This window comes from Dromaius novaehollandiae, chromosome 2 (assembly GCF_036370855.1).
Source record: "Dromaius novaehollandiae isolate bDroNov1 chromosome 2, bDroNov1.hap1, whole genome shotgun sequence".
Taxonomy (NCBI): Eukaryota; Metazoa; Chordata; class Aves; order Casuariiformes; family Dromaiidae; genus Dromaius; species Dromaius novaehollandiae.
Genome location: NC_088099.1, coordinates 26,938,489 through 26,959,251, shown reverse-complemented (window position 1 = coordinate 26,959,251; position 20,763 = coordinate 26,938,489). Strand labels below are relative to the sequence as shown.

Below are 20,763 nucleotides of genomic sequence, written 5' to 3'. Positions count from 1 at the left end.
TTAATTCCTTTCAGTACACAATCAAGAAATTATCAGCAAACAAATTTCCTGGGTTTATGGACACCTTCTTAAATCCCTTTTTCCCCTTTCAATTTCTGCCATTAATCAAGCAAGATACCTTCTTCCATTTGTGCAAATGACAGCTGCTAACTGAAGGCCAGTCTGCAATGATGTGACACGTTCAAGTTCCTACAGAGAGGCAACAGGTTAAAAATACAAGTTTACAATATATTAGCAAAGACCAGTGATTAGCAGGATTTATCACAAGATGTTTTAATAACTTTGTCTAGTTACTTTATATTGTCATGTTATAGATACTAAACACTGGAATGTAACATTAAATAAATATCTTTTGAAATACAATTCTCTTTTGAAGAAACATACTTGACACCTATTTCAGTGGGACCCTCAATATCTATTTCCTCTACACTAATACACAGTACATTTAGCATAAGAATCTGTATACCATTAACAGAATGCACCATAATGGAATGATCAAAGCTTCAGAGACAGAAGCACAAGCCTTAATTTGCATTAATATGCCACAGAATACTTGAAAAAAAAACAAAAACAAAAAAAAACAAACAAAAAACAGCAATTTCTTTTTTAGAAGCACTTGTGTTCTAGCAATTTAATAGATGTCACTTCATAATGAACCTTAATTGTATCCTGTTGAATTTCAGCTGAAAACTCTTCAGCATAGGCAATATGAATTTAGCTTGATTTTGACTTTGTGAAGAACCTACTATAATTTGAATGCCTTAAAATAATCAAGTTTTTAATATACATACTAGGAGTTCTTTTGTTAGGAACAGCATTGCAGAAAAGTGAGCACTCACTCCATATTAAAGAAAAGCAACCTTTCTATAATACTGCTAGTCATTCTAAAATACATCAAGCACCTTCCACAGTGAGAGAGGCGACTTACTTTGAAAATTAAACTGATTATTTAGAGATATGACAAGCTAAAACCAGTTTAAAGTTTAACTTAGCTTAATATCATCTCCTGCTCAAAGTTTTCAAAAATATAAGCAATTCTGATAAATCACTGAGCTGAATCTTTCAACAAAATATTTTTTCCTTGATGTTAATAACTTTGCTTTTGGAAAAAATAGAGCTTAGTGGCTTATTTGCATAATACCTTAAGAAACCAAATTCAAACATTACTGTCCTCAGCATTTACAATATACTTTTTGTAAAAACATACTTTGAATAGCTGTGACATTTGCAAAAGACTTGTTTCCTCTTTCACGAGGAAACATTCCACTTAAGGCATCATTCCATTTAAATTTTGCCTCTTGCAAAGATTCTGTAACATTTGTCCCTTAAACGTAGCCAGATGGAGAGGCACCAGGAGACAGTGCAGCCTCAGGATCCCCAGAAAACCCTTGAGTCCAGCAGTCAGGGCTGAATAGCTTTTTTCTTTTCTGACAGTCAGACTATTTTCTACCCATTGGCTGTTCCCCTTCCTTTGAAGGGCAGGAGAAAGCTATAAACCTTGTCTCGTGTTTGTGACCTACCTTTCATAGGCCATACAGGTGCCTGCTAGACCAGTACTTCATATTAAAAGTGGGGAGCAAACCATGACTTCCACACACATTTCTTTGCACAGTGGTAACAACATGCCCAGGAGACAGAGAATGAACTGCATCTTTTTTTCTTCTAATAACCTGTTACTGTAATTTGATATTGAATTTGAGTTGCCACAGTGAAGTATCCACAGCACATCATTAAATTCATATCATGAGTTTGTGCGAAGGCCAGTCCTAAGCTGCCTGCCAGAAATCTCTGCTACTTAAGTCCACTGACAAGATGAGCTCTGTATAAGCCCATGTCCATATGTAACACACTTAGCTGTACACAGGATTATTGACTTAATCAGGCAAATATACATCTGAGATCTTTCTTTTCAAGATTCTTATTGGCATGAGCAGAAAGAGCTTTTTAGTATAAACCACACACAGAAACGTGCCTCACTAAGATATTGCTCGCATAAGAAATTAATGTGCGTTGAATGCTCTACCACAGTCCATTTGTTATGTTTGGCATTTTAAAATTACACAGCAAAAATGTGAGACGCACATTCTCCACAAAACTGTTATGGCTTGAGAGGGGACTTTCAAAGTGAAGCTGCTAGGTTCAGAAAAAGCAGCACTCGTCCAAAAAATGCTATTAATTCTGAACATGCACAACAGCAAACTACACCAATGAGGTCTGATGTCATACAATTACCCTAGTACTGCTGCCCTGCTCTACGCTCTCTTAAAAAGACTGGACCACCACAGCACTACCCAGCCTCCTTCTGCAATAGACTCCCACCCAATCCCTTTACCTAAAACCGAAATATTATTCTCCGAGCTTTTTTTTTTCCCTCCAGCTGTCACAGGAAATGAGGCAAGCAGTGCTCACCCCTCCATTCTTCCCTCGACACCAGCTTCCTTCTACCTAACAAACTGACAGAGCACAGATGCTGCACATGCAAGGGCAGTTAGGCAGGACACGTGGGCCACAGGAGACTAAAGAGGAATAGAGCTCCAGCTCCATGACATCTGTCAGAGGTTAATGCCCAGGAGGCACCAGACCCTGCCTGCAGCAAGCACATACCAGCTCAGAAGTAGGAGGCAAGGGAGGAAAGGACATAACAGGAAGGAAGTTAACCAAGGAGGAAAAAGACCTCCATCACCAAAGGCAACCATCATTGCCCTCCCGAGCTCTCTCCAGCTTCTTGAGCAAAATAAGAACTGCAACAATCAGTGCTGTCACAATGCTGTCTTCAGTATCACTGTTGTGAAGAACTCAGAAAGTGTCATCCATCGCAACTGGGAAGATGCAGAACCAGCTTCAAATATTTCCTTTGAAAGGCTGACAATTCTCACGGCTCTTGGCCTTGTATCATTTGCCTAACAGTGCAGAATGCTGCGACCTATAGAGAAGGCCTATGGCGGTCACTCCCCTCACACTATGTTCGAATGTACAGGTTCCCCAAATCTCAAGACAAGACCAAAGGGAATAGCTGAAGCGTTAGCAGCCACAACACAAGACACAAACGTGGTAAGCAGAGAGAATAATTAATTCTGCAAAGTAGCAAAGCAAATTTTTTTCTATGCTCTTCAGCAAGGGTCCTAGCATTGTCATTAAGAGCTGAGGGCATTTCACAAATCATTGCAATGGCAGACTTAATGGGTTCTGCCAGTATTAGAGACAGTAAAAAAAACTAGTTCAGCATTTTGTCTTTGAGATCACCAAACTCAAGTACTGCTGGACTATCACAGGGAGCACACTAAAAAGGCATCATTATGTGAGGAGCTGCAGACACCCAGACCTATCCATCACAGGATGATTCTCAGACTATTTTGATAACAATCCAGAGTTTTCCTCTGCAGAATTCTTACTGTCATTTCCTGGGAAGATTAGATAAAAATCAGGCTGAGCTGACCAAATGTGTAAGGGGCATTATCAGAAATAGATGGGTAGAAAAAACACCTTATTCTCTTTAGAGAATCATTATGGTAGCTGTTCGCCCTATTACGTTTAGCGAGTGAGGAGAGAGAAGCCATACTCATGCTTTATTGCAAGTTTCTAAAGCAGTTACACTTTGTTTGGCTCTCAGACTTCCTGGACACACTGAGACCTCATATCCAGCTCAGTCATCTCTTCAACACTTCCCTCTCACAACTGCCTGAGATTAGTGGCAGGTTTCTGGTTAAGTGTTCTTAAGGAAGATCATTGCTGTTTTCTTTCATGGAAAAAGATCAGAAACCACTCTCAATACAGCTACTAGAGAGGCTCCTGTTCTGTCCATTACAGGTGCCAGTCAAGCCTGTGAATTCATGTTTTCAGAAAGCTTTCTTAAAAACGCTTACATATAAAAGCCTTTAGCATTTTAATGGACCTCCAGCTCAAAACGCGCTTGGTTCTTTTCATTTTACAGATAGAGGCTTACTACACACACAGACAACTGGTTTCAGCCTGGCTGCTAGCATCTCTACTAATCAATTACTAGATTTAATGCTGTCCATCCCCATCCAAACAAGGCCAGCATTAGTACAGCACAAAATGGACTTGTCAGAATTTAGAACTTTCTGCACCAAGCTCTGAAAGCCAGTAATTCCTCGCACTGTGTATGCATTGCACCTGATGTAAAGCAGCCCTTTGAAATCTGTTCTCTTTGCTAGTTCAACAGAACTTGAGTTAAAGACACAATGTGAAATCAAGTCAGATCATTCTAGACACTTAAGCTGTGTATGTATCTAATGTATGTAGAACCACTGATGTTGACAGCCAGTCTGAATTTTAAATAAAACAATCACTAAATACCTACAGATTAAAAAAAAAAACAAAAAACAAAAAAAAAACCCAGCATCTTATTAGTTACCAGAAGTACCAAAACATAAGAAAACTCCCTATAACACATTAGCTAGAGTTATTTTAATTCATGGAAGACATTCACTGTTAAAAAGTGACTATTGGTTGTCTTACCTTAACATATGCAGGCTGCTTTTCAAGAATCAAGTCTGCAACTTTCTTAGATACCTTCGAAAGGAGAATATTAAATGTGATACACAGCAATCTCAATAAAGTAGACAGTCTCTATACTAAAGTTCAACAAGAAGTTTGTGATTCCCTATCATTTACTTCTGTGATCTTCATATTTATTAATAAATATGCTACAAAACAGTAAAAATCCTAAAAATGGCATTCAACTTTCCTTGGGAGCAAGAAAGAAATACATATATATGTTTACAGTTCCCTCTGGGAACTAGTGGGCATTTTTAAATTAATCCCTTAACTCTCTGCTCCTAGCATGTGCTAGAAACAAAAATAGAAATAATATGGAGCACTAAAACTGCTTACATTCTGCTTAGTTTACTGCCAGAGTACAAATTTAAGTTAATCATCTACCCTGGAGATCTAATTTAGCTGTGAGGATGCTTACCTTTCAAACAGGTACTGTATTAAATAAAATCCATGCCAAAATGAATATTCACTCTGCGCACATTATACCCTTTCCTTACCACACACAGCATCCATATTTTAGAATTTTATCCACTCTTCTGAACTACCAGTAGAAGAAATGCTACTGAGAACTGCCATCTGTACTGAATTTAGAAATGGGTATTTTTACCTTGGTCAGTATCTCATTCATAAATGCACAAAATAAAAAAAAAAATCCAACAGTAACAGTTATGTAAAATCAAGGTTGAAAACTGTTTTCTTCCAGCAGGGACCGCAAGCATTTAAGAAGAAAAAGCTCCACACATTTGTATAGCTCTATATTCTTCTCTCAGGGACCAATATTCCCAGGAATGAAAATCAAACAAAACTGGCAGTGGCACTCAGCCAGCCCACACTGCAATAGTGGAAAAGAGAGATGAGGAGGTTTTTATATACAGCAGGATGCAGGTTTGCATCCTGTTTAGTCAACTCCAGCACGAAGTTGGCATCTTCGGTCAGCACTCCTATAGAAAACTTACAGTGGCTCCACCTGGTCAGCTCCCAGTCTTGCTCCCACCTGTAAACAAGTGGCCTTCAAAGTACTAATACCATCAACTGGCAATCTGGACTAGGGGTATATCTCTAGCTAGGCTTTCCTTCTTCCACATTAAAAAAAAAAACGCCAGAATCACCAAATAATTTTGAACTTTCTTAGCTGTTCTACAGATAATGCAGCTTTCTTCTGCAGGATAGCAAAAGAACCAGCCACTGTGCAGAGAAAAAAAGGCAGGAAAGGACATTATTAGGCCAAAAGCCACACAGGCCTGTATCATCCTGGGGTTTTGAAGAAGTTTTCTTCTGTGCACAGTCTATATCCTGTGAAAAATATCACCTTCCCTACCAACATCTCCTCCCACATAGCCTCATACATGCAAGTACATCCTTCTCCTGAAGTTTTAACAAGTCACGTGTTCCCCTAGTTCAAATCTAATAGTTGATTCTTCACTGTAAAAGGGATTCGTCAAGCAGTACACAGGAATAAAAGGAGCTGCATTTTGTATACTGCTTTTTTTGTTTTGCAGGTTCTCAAATGCCCATAAAAAACATCTTCAACTCTATCAAGCATCTGCCACAGACAATTTTTGTTGTTTTGCCAGTCTTACTGATAGTGCCTTTCTGAGCTTCCAAGCTATTCTCTCTTTCTCTTTTGGATAAGCCATCTTACTCCAGATTACTTCCTTTCACTTGCAAATTGTACCACGCCTTTTGGCAGCCTCCATATAATTGTAATGATTGATTTTTTAATTCTTAACATTTGGAATACAGAATTGCAATCGTTAGCAATGAAACTGGCTGCAATTTTCAATCTGTGGAAGATACAATGTTGCATGAGGGGATCTTGAAAACAAGTTTCTCTGCTTTAATCAGATCAGAAAAAATGATTTTATTTCATCTCCTGATGAAAAAAAAATGCAGCTATGGACATCAGCCTATTAATTAAAATGGAGCCAAACAGATGTTCAACTAAAAAAACCCCAATTCAAATTATCTGTATCAAGATGATTACTCAGATTAAAGCCAGGACGATATACACAGCAAAAGAAGTCTTGAGTGGGTCTGAATGCATTCAGTCAAATGGAAATTCACAATGGAAAAAACTACAAGTAAAAACTGAGTCTACAGTTACCCCTAGGACAAAGACATGACCAAGATCAATTGTACGAAAGCATATGGTACAAGGCAGCAAGAAGTGAAAGCTTAGAGCTCTTTTACAAATAACTTACAGTCATTTGAGTACTGTATATTACATAAATTTTAAAGCTGGAATTATCTCTAAATCACTACTGTAAATTCATATGTCAGCAACAAATACACGCACTGAAACTGGGATACAGCTAATGAAAAAGGCAGTATTTATTCTTTTTCAAAAGCATAGATTTCAGAGATACTGTGTGATCTGCAGATGGATTTTTTTAGTCCTGTATCTAATAATCTATTCGCAATCAGGGTCAAAACACTTTTAGGGATAAATTAATAGTGTACAGAATTGTGCAATACAGTCCTGCATGAAGAACACTAATGTCCTTTAAGACACAAAATAATCTAATGGATTTATCACAAGATAAAAAGACAACAGTTGAGATAGGAGAAGAAAACATATCAGTCTCTCACTTTGCCCTGGAAACACTACACGAGGAGTTAATACACAATATGCAAAACACGTTAGTAACTCAGCACATTCCCAAAGAGGAAAATAAACCCAAATCACAATCCTTTCCTACAGCAGAATCATATTTAGACTAGATTAAGGAAAGCACAAAAGAGGCCCAATCGGGGAAAGGATGGGGCGGGGGGGGGGGGGGGGAGTTGCACACATGTTTCTTGTCAGAATTTTTGGCTTTCAGGAAAGAAAAAACAATTTAAAGAAAAACAAGTCTGGGCCATATTTCCCGGAGACCTAACCATCAGTGCTCTCCTCTATTACTCACTAGCTGCATGCACCTTCCAGTTCACATGATTCAGTAGCAGCCATACATTGAAACTACTCCCCTAGCTGCAGCTGTTTCCAGCTGTGTATGTACAACAACCGAGACACTGACAACAGGTACAGGAATTATTCAGCATGTCTCTATGAAGTAGTTTCTGAGTCTTGAGTGTGTTTCCCAGCAAAACTAGGTCACCACCATATACCCTCTAAGACTTTTTTCTGAAAAAAAATAGCTTTTTCAATCTTCTTTCTTTCCTTCTACCTTCTGAAGAAGAGTATCCATTTGCTCAACTTTCTACTGATACTTTAAAAAATTTCATATGCATAGGTTTATTCCAGGAAAAGCTATCTTAGAAGGAACTTGTTCTCCATGTAAGAGGTCCAGTATTTTCCTTCTGCACATTTCCCTCACTTAAAAACATGAACTAGGCTTATTACTTGCAGCTATTCTCCAAATGCTAATATATTAGTTTCCCATACCATGTTATTCACATTTAAAAGTGCAATGAATCAGTAATTAATGTATGAAAAGAAAAAAAAAAGCCTGAAGTGTAATGAGTACCTTTCAGAAACTGCAACTGATTATCCCCCATACATTATAGTTATTACTCATTGTTATACTTCATCAATTTTACTATATAATAATTATATACCAGTATTCAATAGAAACTCTTGAAGAGAGTTAACAAATTGGCAAATGAAAAATAATACAAAATATTTACTCTAAAGTATGAGTTTTAGAAATATTATGTTTTATGTTGCCAAAAATCCTTCAAAACAAGAGATGCTACAGCACTGTTCAGTACTGTGATGAACATTTACTATGTGTCTTCCAGTCCATTGGAAGAGCTGTACATAGAAAGTCAATTTTTTAAAGAAAGAGTCAGCACATGATTCTTCAAAACATACTTATCATCATGATTTAATTATTTTCCATTAAAAAAAGCACATCATTTACAATTAACATGAAGATTGCTCAACATCTTATGTGTTTAAGAAATGAAATTAACTTTTTCAGTTTCACTTCTTGATATGCTTATTGTCAATATAACAAATTACCCGAGGGGACAGAGGAAACAATTTTACTTACAGCAGCTTGCTGTTGCTTTAATTTGTCTCTGTACTCTTCCAGTTCTTGAAGACTAAGTACTGGAGGAAGATTCTGCATGTAAAAAATAAATTAAATTACATGAAAAATAAAATACACATGCATCATTAGCTAACCAATCCATTTCATTAAAGAAACATTCTTTTTGCCTCTGAAATCTAATCTACATTCAATGACGGATACTGAAATAAATCAGTGTTAAGTTATCAAGAAAATATCATGATTATCTCAAAGTCCCCTTATTTTAAGCAATTATTTTAACATACATAGAGACACACACCTCTAGTCATTAAAATTATTATGTCTCAATCTATTAATTCTGGCTGCTAAAAAAGAATGCCCAAAATACAGAACAGGTTTTTTTCCCCAACTATTCTGGCCTTTACACAATGGATAGTTCATATAATGAAGTGTATGTTAGCACAACAGGCCTGATGTTCTACCATGTTAAAAGACTCCATATCGATAACACACAATCACAAGAAGGTCAAAAAAAAAAAGAAAAGAAAAAAGAAAAGAAGAAAAAAAGCTGTTGCAATTTTCGTTTTGTTTCTTATATTCTGCCTTGATACAAAAGGGGATCATTAAAAGAAGCTGACTTTTGACTCTTATCTGTGGTTAAACTACTGCCTACTCTTTTAAGAAGTCAACTTACCTCTAATTCATATTTCACAATATCAAAGGAATCATTGGAAAAATACACTTCTTCAATGCTGTTAATTATTTCTTGCTGAACTTGAGGATCAGTCGGTTCTTCCCGTAGCTCTCGGAGCTCCTCCTTCACAAAACAAAAAAGGATTCCCACAATGTAATATCACATCCTAGCAGGAACGATGCTCTACCAAAGCAAGAAGTTTTTAAAAGCCATTTATCGTTTCAGCACAAGAAGCAATGGAAGAAAACAAAGATCTACCAGCTGCAGCTTGTTCTTCCTGTTACAAGTAGCAAGATAGCCAAAACTTTCAAAAGGACAAAGCGCAGACTTCACTGTCACAGATTATCTAAATACTTCTTAAGCATTATATTTTATCTGTAACATGTGACACAAACGCACAGAGTCCATAGTTTTACTCCTGAAGTCCAGAATGCTGTACAAATTCTTGTAATAAACTAAAAATGGTTTGGCAAGCTGTTTCTACGCCACCAGAGGGTATGCGAGGAAAGGACAGGAGAACACCGCACCAGAAGGTTTTACACCAAAGTTACTAAGCACAATCATGCGTGTATAAATAACATCATTTTTGTTTAGGATACACATGATGAGGGGTAAGGTACATCATAGCAAGCTATTTGTCATATTTTAATTGTTTTAGAGTGATCTCTTATCCTTAATTTATTTGGAAAAACTCAAACATCACTCTCAGCAAATTAGTTTTCTTCATTTAAATATTCAAGAAAAAAACTACAAAAATACAATGAGTTTTTTTAAAAGCCAGAGTGTATTAGGTTTTTGTACAGAAGAACGTTGTTTCTGTGATTCCACAACAAGTTATAATACTCAGAATATAATCGATATGCTAAAGTCATAAATTGGTCATTAACTCTCTAGGGGGTGGTTAAAGTCTAAAATGATAAATGAGCAATGAGCAAATGATAAATGAGCTCCATAAATGAACAAGGCCCAGAAGCTGCAACATCCTTTGCTACACAGCATAGGCCCAGACTCTGTGGACAAAAGGATATCAAAAAAAAAAAAAAAAAAAAAAAAAAAATCACACACACATCCCGCACATCACACACACTGATACATTTCTAACATTTCTGAGACATCTTGTCAACAGCCAAACTTTGCCATGCAAAACATTATTCCGTAGGCCAAAGAGTGTGACCCCGATACGGTATAATGCAAATTCTGACAAACTAGTGTCTATTATTATGAAAGTAATATCACAGAAAAAAAAAGAAAAAAGACATCCAGGAACACATAGCATACAGCTTAACGCACCCTATCCAAAAATCCCTTTCAAATTATTATCAGAACTAATAAAAGGTATCTTTACAAAAAAATACCTTCTTGCTATCCTCTTCACACAGAGGGGTCACTGCTGTGGAAGCAGTGCTTGGTCCTTCATGAATAGGCATGATTCACCCACTACTTCTAAACAAAGGCTCAAACTTAACAAGCACAATGAGAAAACTTGCATTACAAACCTTTAAGTTGCATTTTCAACCTGCAGCTCCCATGCTAAAACAAAACTGGTGACTCGGGGGAAAAAAAAGCATGTTGAAGTTCCACCTTAAACAGCATAAAAGCCATTATTTGATTCAAGATATGGGAGAAATATCTTTCCATCTGCTGCTTTTGAGGAAAAGCAACTCCGGCCCAAGCTTTTTCCATATATAACCAACACAACAAACTTAGTAACATCAAGTCAAATCAAATGTATTTATCATCTCTGGTATAAATCTACTTAAATGCAGTCAAAAAGGATTAATTTGGCACATTATTTCCAGTGTATTTTAATGAGACAATCTTCCCATCACCAAAATCTTCAGAAACTGGGCTAATTCTTCAGTCATTAACTGTAGCCTGTCTCACTGAAACAAGAGCCAAAGAGAGGGACTTGTTACTTTCAAGGTGACATAAAGCAGTAAGTTAACAAATCCAGAGAAGACTTGGCTTCATTGATCCACCAAGCCTGCTGTATTTTTAGGAGAGAACGAACTGTTTCCAGAAGAAAAAAACAACAAATAATAAACCTTGAATTTTTAGATCAGAAGAATCACCTTTGTAAACCCAGGCTGGACAGCATCACTGCAAACGCATAACCTTTCAACTCACCCCTCGTAATTCACATTGCTAAAGCCATGCCACTAAACACTTGCATTTTTACGAGGGGAAACAGCAAGGGTCTACCTTCTTTGCACAAAATTAACAGATTTCAGATTTTTCTTGAACTATTTGGGAAGTCTAAACAAAGACAGAGATACAACTCTGAGAAAATTAAAGATGCGTACAACCCTGCCCTCTGTCACAGCCTCCCACGGAAGGCTTGTCTCCATAACCCAGCACTTTCCACATGTCACAACAGACCAAGAACCTCCCCTGCACTTCTGTATTGGACTTCTCAACCAGCATTGGCACTCCCCCCTTTCCCAGGGGCTGTTCCAATAAAAAGGTAGGGAAAACTTTGGTTAGAGGCCTTAAGTGAAAAATGCCAGGTTAGTCTTTCACAAAAAGACAAGGTAAAACTCTGGTCAAATTCCTCAATGTTGGAACGTGACCCTGATAAACTGAACGAGCAAATTCAAGCATCCCACGACTCCAGGTCGCCTGACAAAGCAGAGGCGTTTCAGAGGGGCAAGGCGTCAGTATTGTCATCACCAAGGGTCCAGGGTTAATTAACTAAACATTCACCGACATCCTTACTTCGTACATCAATCAAAACAAGATAAATGCATCCATGTTATGAACAAGAGCGAGATGCCACGGAGCACGACATCGCTTTTCTACGCAGTCCCGGTAGCCAAGGGGCAACGAGCGAGCACTTGGGGATCTAGCGCCGCTAAAGCACCTCCCACTGGACGGGGGAGGCAGGAAAAGAGAAAAAGCCAAGAGCACCCGCTTGCTCTGACGCGGAGCAGACAGGATTTCAAGCTGGAAGAGGTGCAACGCCGAGCAGCGCGAAGCCGCCAGCGGTGCGAGCTCAAGCAAAGCCGAGGGCGCCGCGGCCTGCGCCCGCTGCCCGCCGGAGACGACGCTTGGGCGGCACCTGGTGGAGCGGGCGCGGCCCTGCAGCCGGAGAGGGGCGCCGCGGGCGCGCGGCTGCAGCCGGCGGGGAGGCGGCCAGCGGCGCCGAGGGCGACGCGGGGAAAGTCCACGGCACTCCCGGCTGCAGCGTCTCCTCCCTCCCTCCGACCGCACCAAGAGCCTCAGCTTTCCACAGGCGGCCAGTCTGCAAGCACTCTTGGTCCAGCCACAGTGCTGACAGCCGCCAGCCGGCCGGCAGGGACGCATGAGGCATGAGACAGCGACCTCGGATCCCGAACCGGACCGAACCACGAGCACGTCGGCAACCCAACAACTACACAAGGCTCCTGGGGGAGGCTAGGCAGAAAGGACCACACCGACAGGAGAGAGAAAAATTCAGAAGTGCGTAACACTGCACAGTTAACAGCTTGCCGAGCACAGGACAACCAGGTCATTAGTTTGTATCCAACTAATAAAGTGAATGAATAAAAATGTTTAGAGCAAGAAGATGCTATTCTTCAAGCTCCTAAAGAATGAGTTTTGAGCCGAGCACAGCTCCTAGCAAGCACATGCCTGTAGCTCCGCAAGGCACAGCCACATGAAGCATCGCTCTGCTCGGAAACAGGCAAAGACTAGTTCAGTTACCCATCACAGATAGTGGATGATACCAAGCAGAGGAGTTTGCAATAAACTGGTATGAAAGAAGAGCCTGTCCCGTCATACTGGCACTGAAGAGAGATGCACAACTCCACACAGCCACACTACTCCACTGGGCACCTAATTCACAGTCAGTTACAAAAGTCAAACCATGAAACTTGGTCAGTCCTTTTCACATCACAGTTCAGCTTTATTAATACGCTTGTGAAAAAGAGGAGAGAAGGCCTTTTCAAGATTCTTGAAAAATAGGCCCTTTGGAGTCTTTTCAGTGGGTTTTTGTTTGTTTGTTTGTTTTAAATCTACTGCTTCGAAGCTTCCATCACACGAGGGTACACATATTGGCAGATGAAGCACATGCTCAGACTCAACTGCATACTGCTCTTGGAACAATTGTGTTTACAAAGGAATGATTCCATAGTCTAACCATACGCATTTGTATCCTTTAAACACAAATATATATATTTTTTTCTTCTTCTTCTTCTTCTTCCTTCTGGGCTCCCTAACAACTGGCAACTGTGCACAGAGCCTCCCTCTGTATATTAGCTTAACATTTCACAGTACATTGAGTTTTATCTGTAAGAACCTAAATTAAAACTTACCCAAGACAGGCAACAGGGTCAGCTTAATCTGTTCACTGAAGCATTGCAAATGGAATAACCTAATTTGTCATCTGGATGTTTGGCTCTAAGTTTGTGGGTGGTTGTTCATTAAAACAGGAAAAAAAAAAAAAAAACTAAAACCAATAAGAAATCTGTAGGACCATGTGAATTTTCAGTCTATTGATACCTGTCATAGGGATGAAATGATACATCAATGCCATAGGTCAATGGTGATTGACATCCCCCGAATGTATACTAAAAAAGCCAACATAGGTACATATTATTATGTGGCTCTACATCCAGAGAAACAACTTGGGGGGTATTTTGTTAACATTTCCATGAAACCTAATCAACAAGCCTTTTACCTGTGTAGAAGACCATAGTTCTCACAAACATAAAGGTGCCAATGACACGATTAGAAAAAGAAACCCCCGTATCTGGCCTAAAAGACATCGTTCACCTCAGTGATTCTTCCAAAAATACTACCTAGGAAAATATTTATTAAATCTATCAGGCTTTATCATGTTCATTCCTTCTAGCAAAGCAGCCCAGAGAGATTGACCCTCCAGGACAATGTAATTTATGCAGCAGCTTGAGTTTATTTTCCACCTGACTTTATACCACAGTAAGTCACAGCCTCCAGTCCATCACACTCCACTAGTTTCAGATAACTAACATGCTCAAGGCCAGTCTATGCACTCACTACTGAAGGAAGTGAGTGACCTTGGCTAAAGTTTGTTTACTGAAATTTAATTTCCTCATCCCTTTAATTAGAGATATAGAAAAATTTAGAAGGTACATATGAAGACCACAGTTTCAGGGGGCCTCAGGAATGGCCAGATTTAACACTATGAAGTTAGTGCTCACACACTTTGCAGAGGCAGAGAGAGGAGCTCTATCAAGCCCCGTAAGGTATGTTCCTACCTCAAAACTTTTCCAACTACTGCTACTTAAAAAACACTTAACAGTAAATCTTATGTAAATTCAACAGTTCCAAGAGGTATTCAGAATAGAAGTAGCTGTAGAAAATTGGGATGGAGTGAATCATATAATGATAATCACGCACAGAATTTCAACACTGCTAAAACAAATCAATTAGCTATGTAAGAGAACAGAAAGCATAATGAGCACATCCGTAAGGTGGAACACACTGTTCTAATTCAATCCACCTGCCCAGGTCAAAACACATGTTCAACAGTAAGAACTCTTCAAGCAATAATGGGCCAACACAATCATCTAAGACGTCAGTTCATGGGTGAGACATTTTTTGCAAGTTTTGTTTCAGTTTTCAGTACTTTTTTTGTTTCAGCTTCAGTATTTCTCCTATGTAATATTTGGCACCACAAGTGATGCAACTGTGCAATTTTTCTTGTGAGTAGTTTGTATCATACTTTCACGGAAAGAGAATTTACCCTGTCAAATTTAGCAACACACACTTTCCTCCAGGTCATGATTAGTGCCACCCAAAGCAGCAGGTCTCTCTTACATAGTGCCACCCAAAACACATTAGTGTAGGTCAAATGGGGGGGGGGGGGAACTATGTTTGACAGCTTTGCCTCTTTGAAGTAGCCATTGCTAAGTAAAGCAGTGTTTGCATCCACACTCTTCTTACATCTTTTTGCCTTCCTGTTTTATGCAACTATAAGTTTACAGGTACAGCAACCTACAGCAGTCACTTGAACTGTATTTTAGAAGAGTCATTTCATTGCAGACACTTCTGAAAGGCAGTTCAGGAAGTTTTAGATGACCTGCCCAGCTATTTTCACAAGCGTCTCACTCCCACTCTCCCTTTTGTTCTACACCGCCTGCAACACCAAAAACAAAATTGCTAATAAAGCAATACTTACACAGAGCTGAAACAAACGACTGCATTCCATTCACAACCAGCCAAAAGATCTGGAAGCAAAGACACTGAAAAAGTTCATGATCAATAAGGCCTTAACATACTTCTCAGAGAGAGAAAAATATACCTAACTAGAAGCTGAAGGTCAGTGTTGGCCTATGCACCTCTACATAGAGGGAGCCAGTGACAAATCCTGCAGAGGGCAAATGTGCTCGGTCCTCATTTGGACACAACTTCCCCATCTTTGTCATCAGCAGAAAGAACACAGACAAACACGGTCTCAATTTATAACCCTCCATTCTGCAGTCTGCTAACATGTGTGTTCAAAGAAAAGCTCATCTTAAACTCCAAGAGGAGGAATCCTGCTTGACAGTTCCCCTCAGCAGATATATTGTAATATCCTACCATAATGAAACAAATAATATATAAAATGAATTTTATATAAATATATATATACATGCTATGTCTCATGATATCATTTATATGTATATTTACTTATACACATGTGTAGATTTATATATGCACATATAAAATAAAAACTCACTCAAGACAAAACTTTTTTTTTCTTTTTGCTGCTGATCCAGAGCTACAGAGTAAAGAGCCACAGGAAGGTTTGTGACAGTCCCTGATCTTTCACATCAAATACCCAGAACATTCCTTTGATCTTTCCTTCTCCAATGCACTACAGAGTACCCATTAAAAAACCTTCACTCTACCAAAACAAACATTACACTATGAAAGCAATTCCCTTCATGAAAAGAGAATAACAAAGGCTGATCCATGCAACAGGTACTAATCACACCACCTAATGCACGCCTGAAAAAGCACTCAACTACTGTTGGGGAAATAGAAACCCACACTTTTATATAGTTTGAAATGCATACTGTCCATAGGAAAAACATTTAAAAAATTGAGCATTGTTTACCACCATAAGCTACACAGGCTCAACTAATATTTGCATACTGAGGATGAGCTGGTTAACATCAAGACAGATACAACCTCAAAGTCATCTCATCATTAACCCCATGACATTGCTTTCAAGAACACAAATTGCCCATCTTACCCTTATGTGACGGTATCTACTAAGCAAAACCTGCTGGCTTGGGAAAGAACAAAGCTGACAACAGCACAGTGTCTTAAAAAGCAATACTGTGGTTCTGTATAATTCTCAATATTCCCTGTTTTCAAAAAACAAAGAGTATGCCAAGAATTAGGACTTCCCAGGACTACGAAGGTACAGATGAAGCAAGGTATCTCAGTCAAAAGATATAAAAATACCCCTCCAGATGAGAAAGTTATCTGCAGGGATCTTTTCTAGAAAGCTTGCCTTTAACTTCAGATTTGCCTTATCCATACACTGTATCACAGACCTAAACAATTATACACTTTTATCTCTGTGTGACTTGAGTTGGCAGCATGATTTGGCGTTACAACATAAAGTAGAACAAGTTAGCAGGTGAATTACTTGTCTTCATATGATTGAGGCAGACTGGAATTTTTCAAGGTAGTTGCAGAACCTGTTAGTGCACTGGCTAATACAAGTGCATACATTCAGAGGCATTCAGTAAAATACCCAGATAACTAATCATTTACTTGTTAAAAGCAAACAAACAACTTCGACATACTCCTTCCCTTATTCTCTAGATTCTCCATCTGACCTTCTAACTAGTTTGTCATTCCCCATTTCAAAAATATATTTTTGTCCCTAGCGTAGCCATTATCTATCAACGGCCCATGCTCCACGCTCTTTTCAGTATTTCATGCAGACTCTGCAGTCTTTCATTCTGTACATCTTTCTATAGCATTAATTCAGCTTTTGAAACTTTAGGTAACACTTGTCCTAAATCATTTTGGAGATTCCACTTCAAATGTGGAAGTGTGATGAAAAAAAGTGCAGCAACATAACCATTCCATAGTCAGAGTATTATTTGACTGGCAAGCTTGAGACTTTTGTTATTCAAGACATGAACAAAAAATGGTATTAAAGTGTAGCAGCAGGGTACAACAGCTCCACACTTTTGCTTTGGAAGAGTTGCCTGCGATATTGTGAAGCTAAGCTTTTACTCATTGCCCTTAAAATTTACAGCTTTTCTTTATTCTCTTTACCTTTGTATTCAAAAGGCAATTCTCTTTACCAATCTTGCCCATTATTATAAAATAATTATTGAGAGGCTTTAGCTTATATCCAGCAAAGCTGCTTGATCCTGTAATTATAACATAATTTTGATTTGCGACATCAGTACGTTGCTATGGCATTGAATGCAGTTTCAGTTCAAAACAAATGTCTAAATCTGAGGGCTCAAGGACTTTCAACCTCTTTGTGTGGTACCGAAACTTCATCTCCGTGACAGTTACTCACACCATAAACACAACCAATAACTCCCCCCACAAAAAAGAAATTCCTGTTTTCAAGATGGGATGTCAGAATTTATGCTCATAGTGACAGAAGACATATTACAGTCTCTCATCTGGTCTGCTGTAATTTGAAAAATAAAATCCTACAGTAAAGGGTTTAAGCAGGCTTAAAGAAGCATTCCTTCCGTTAATGGAAAAGGGCTGGAAGTAAAGTTACTGTGCTAAATGGCTTGGGGCCATAGCCAGGAGCTACCCTGTTCATTACTCAGGATTCTCTTGATCTGTGTTAAGTTAATGTCTCCACTTAGTCAGACAATTGGGAAACTTTACAAGAGTTTCACTGAAGATATTTTTTTGAGCAGGAAAAAATTAAGAGTAAGCAGCTCAGAAAAGTATTCTGAATATACTAGTTAGTTTAAAAGCTACTCACCTAAGACATTTAAGGAAGGGAAAAAACACCTTAGAAGATGGAAAAGTATAAAAATTTCAGATAAAAGCTTTGATGGAAGAGAAGGCAGTTTTCAAGTTTCATAGAGTGGTATGAAAGAGAATAATAATCTAATATGAGTGATGCAAAAGAACTTCTCCTTTTTGGCGGATTTTGCTATATAGCTGGTAATTTTATCAACTTAAAAAAATAAAATCAGGCAACAAGTTTTAGTGTTGATGCAATCTTTTCAGGCACAGAATTTCTAACAACTTTAATGAGATTCTGTTTGCATAACAGTTGCAGATTATGTTCTAGCATTACAAAGGTTTGACAGCATACAACTGCCATAAGCTTATTATTGCTGTCTGCCATAAACATATGAAAAAATGCAAATTAAAATGTACTTGTTCTCCCATTGTTAACTGATACAAGGTATAGGCTTACTAGACACACAACACCAAACTCATAGACTGAAAATCCAAACAATGCTATGCAAAAAGATGTAAGAAGTGTGTGGATGCAAACACTGCTTTACTTAGCAATGAATCCTTCAAAGAGGCAAAGCTGTCAAAATCCAAGCAGTGCTCCAATCCTGTGTCTACTTTTACCTGGATATTCCACTCGGCAAAAAAAACAGCCTGAAATTGGATTTTCAGTGGGTGACAGGAATATGCATTTCTGAAATCTAAGTCATTAGGATGAGACAGTTCTTTCAACATCACTGCAATTTAATACATTCACTCTTTGAAATTATATATTAACCACTGTTTAACAGAACATTATGCCAATTCAGATACTGTTATTTGATTTTTTTAAAACACATGGTAACACTGATTTTCTGGTCTACCTCAGCACAAGCATCATATTACACAGTACTTTTAAAAAAGAATCCTGTGCTGCCTGTAACTACTTGTAGTTGTATATTTGTAACTATTACAAAACAAGGCATCCAAATTCAATTTAACCAATCAATTATTTAAGCTACTGGATAAAAGGTAAAGCCTAAATTACTGAATAATAAACATCATCCATAGCAAGTCTTGTGAATCATCCAGTCAAATCAACAGGATAGAAAGGGCAGTCAAAAATTGTGACAAGCCTCTCCCTTCCCTCCTACCAAAGATAATTCAGCCTGATTTGAGAGGCAAAAGTGGGATGGCATCATGTAAGCCGTGAGACAAAAAAATATATATATTACTATAAAGCTATAATATTTAAAAGTCAACACAAAGTTAACTATATATGCTGCAGGTGAAAACTGTGAACCTAGGAAATGTACATATGGCACCAAATCCATGAAGAGACTGAATACCAAGACTAATACTACTAATATTACACAAGCTACCTGTATAGCATTACTTTCCAGAGTGACAGAAAGTAAAAGGCTATTTCATCTTTTTTCATTACAGAAGAAATCCTAAATAGAATTAAGATCAGGATCCCAGTGAGAACTCCAAAGTTCCAAGAAAGAAATTTTAATGAGTCTTCATTTTGAGTCAGTGCACTGTTTTGCCTCACAACTCTAATCATTTTACAGAAATACTTTGTAAGATTTTTCAGCAAGAAATAAAACTGTCAAAAAGAACAGCAGCAAATTGGTGTTCAAAAAAAGCCCAGTGTCATTTAAATATAAACTAAAAAACTAAAAGGGGGGAAAAAAGACCATGTATCATACCTTACTAGGAATCCGAAAGCTTTCAATAGGACTGAGGTCATGAACACTCTCCTGAGGACTCCTTAGACCCTTTAAAAGAATTTGAATAGTCAGTTAGGATTCATTAGTTTATGTATCTTGTTATCGAACTGCACAAGTCTTAGCTCATGTTGAAGGAAATACACCTACAAGCCCTTTAATAAATTACACTGACATAAGGCTGAAAGACTAAGGCCTTATTCCATAAACATTTAAATGAGATTATTCACGTATAAATTAATCAAACAGCTAAGCATTTGCAACTTTATGGTGCAATATGCACCTTCTCAGTAAAGTTCACTTAATTTAAAAAAAAAAAAAAAAAAACTTGTACTTAACACTTACATCCTCCTGTCAGCTCTCAGATCTATTATTTTATGCTTATGGGTTTTGGACACATTTGCATTTTTAATGTATTCTGCTCCACTGACTTTATGGATTAGTGGAATCACACAAAGTTTCATTCAAGTTAAGTGCCACCTACTCTAGCATAATTATATTTGTATGATGGAAGAGCTCTCTTTTCTATAAACTATTAGGATTGGTTTTCCTTATCCATAACAAAATGGAAAAAGGTGTATAATCCACATCATCTGTTTCATGTAATAATTACTCTTTAAAATACATAAAGTCACATAAATAGAATATGTTCTAGTAAGACTGAAGCTTTCTACGGAAAGCATGAATAAAGTAGAGAGTATGTGTTTATTGGATGTTCAACACACAATTTTATGGAACAGTGCAACAGAACATGCTTCTTAGCATGTTTCCTGCTAGCTTTCCAGAAAAAAAATCAGTAAGCTTTTACTACAATCAGAAACAAGAAGGAAGAAGTGAACTTAAACATTCAAGTTGCAAATATAATTCTGTCTGTAGCTTTCCTTGAGACTTCTGGCAATTCACATGAGCCCTGATTTCTAGACAGACTTACCTCCTATTCTCCCCAACTGATACCTATGATACT

At 38.1% G+C, this 20,763-nt stretch overlaps 1 protein-coding gene across 2 annotated transcripts in view; it reads right to left on the bottom strand.

The window, feature by feature from the left end:
* VPS50 (VPS50 subunit of EARP/GARPII complex) overlaps positions 1–20,763 on the bottom strand; it is a 104,587-nt gene that overhangs the window by 81,505 nt on the left and 2,319 nt on the right. For both annotated transcript variants that reach the window (XM_026098664.2, XM_026098665.2), the window contains exons 2-6: positions 19,782–19,850; positions 9,187–9,309; positions 8,514–8,585; positions 4,480–4,533; positions 119–189 (exon numbers count right to left, since the gene is read on the bottom strand). In XM_026098664.2, the coding sequence (XP_025954449.2) occupies positions 119–189; positions 4,480–4,533; positions 8,514–8,585; positions 9,187–9,309; positions 19,782–19,850 (389 nt within the window). The remainder of the gene's footprint in view (positions 1–118; positions 190–4,479; positions 4,534–8,513; positions 8,586–9,186; positions 9,310–19,781; positions 19,851–20,763) is intronic.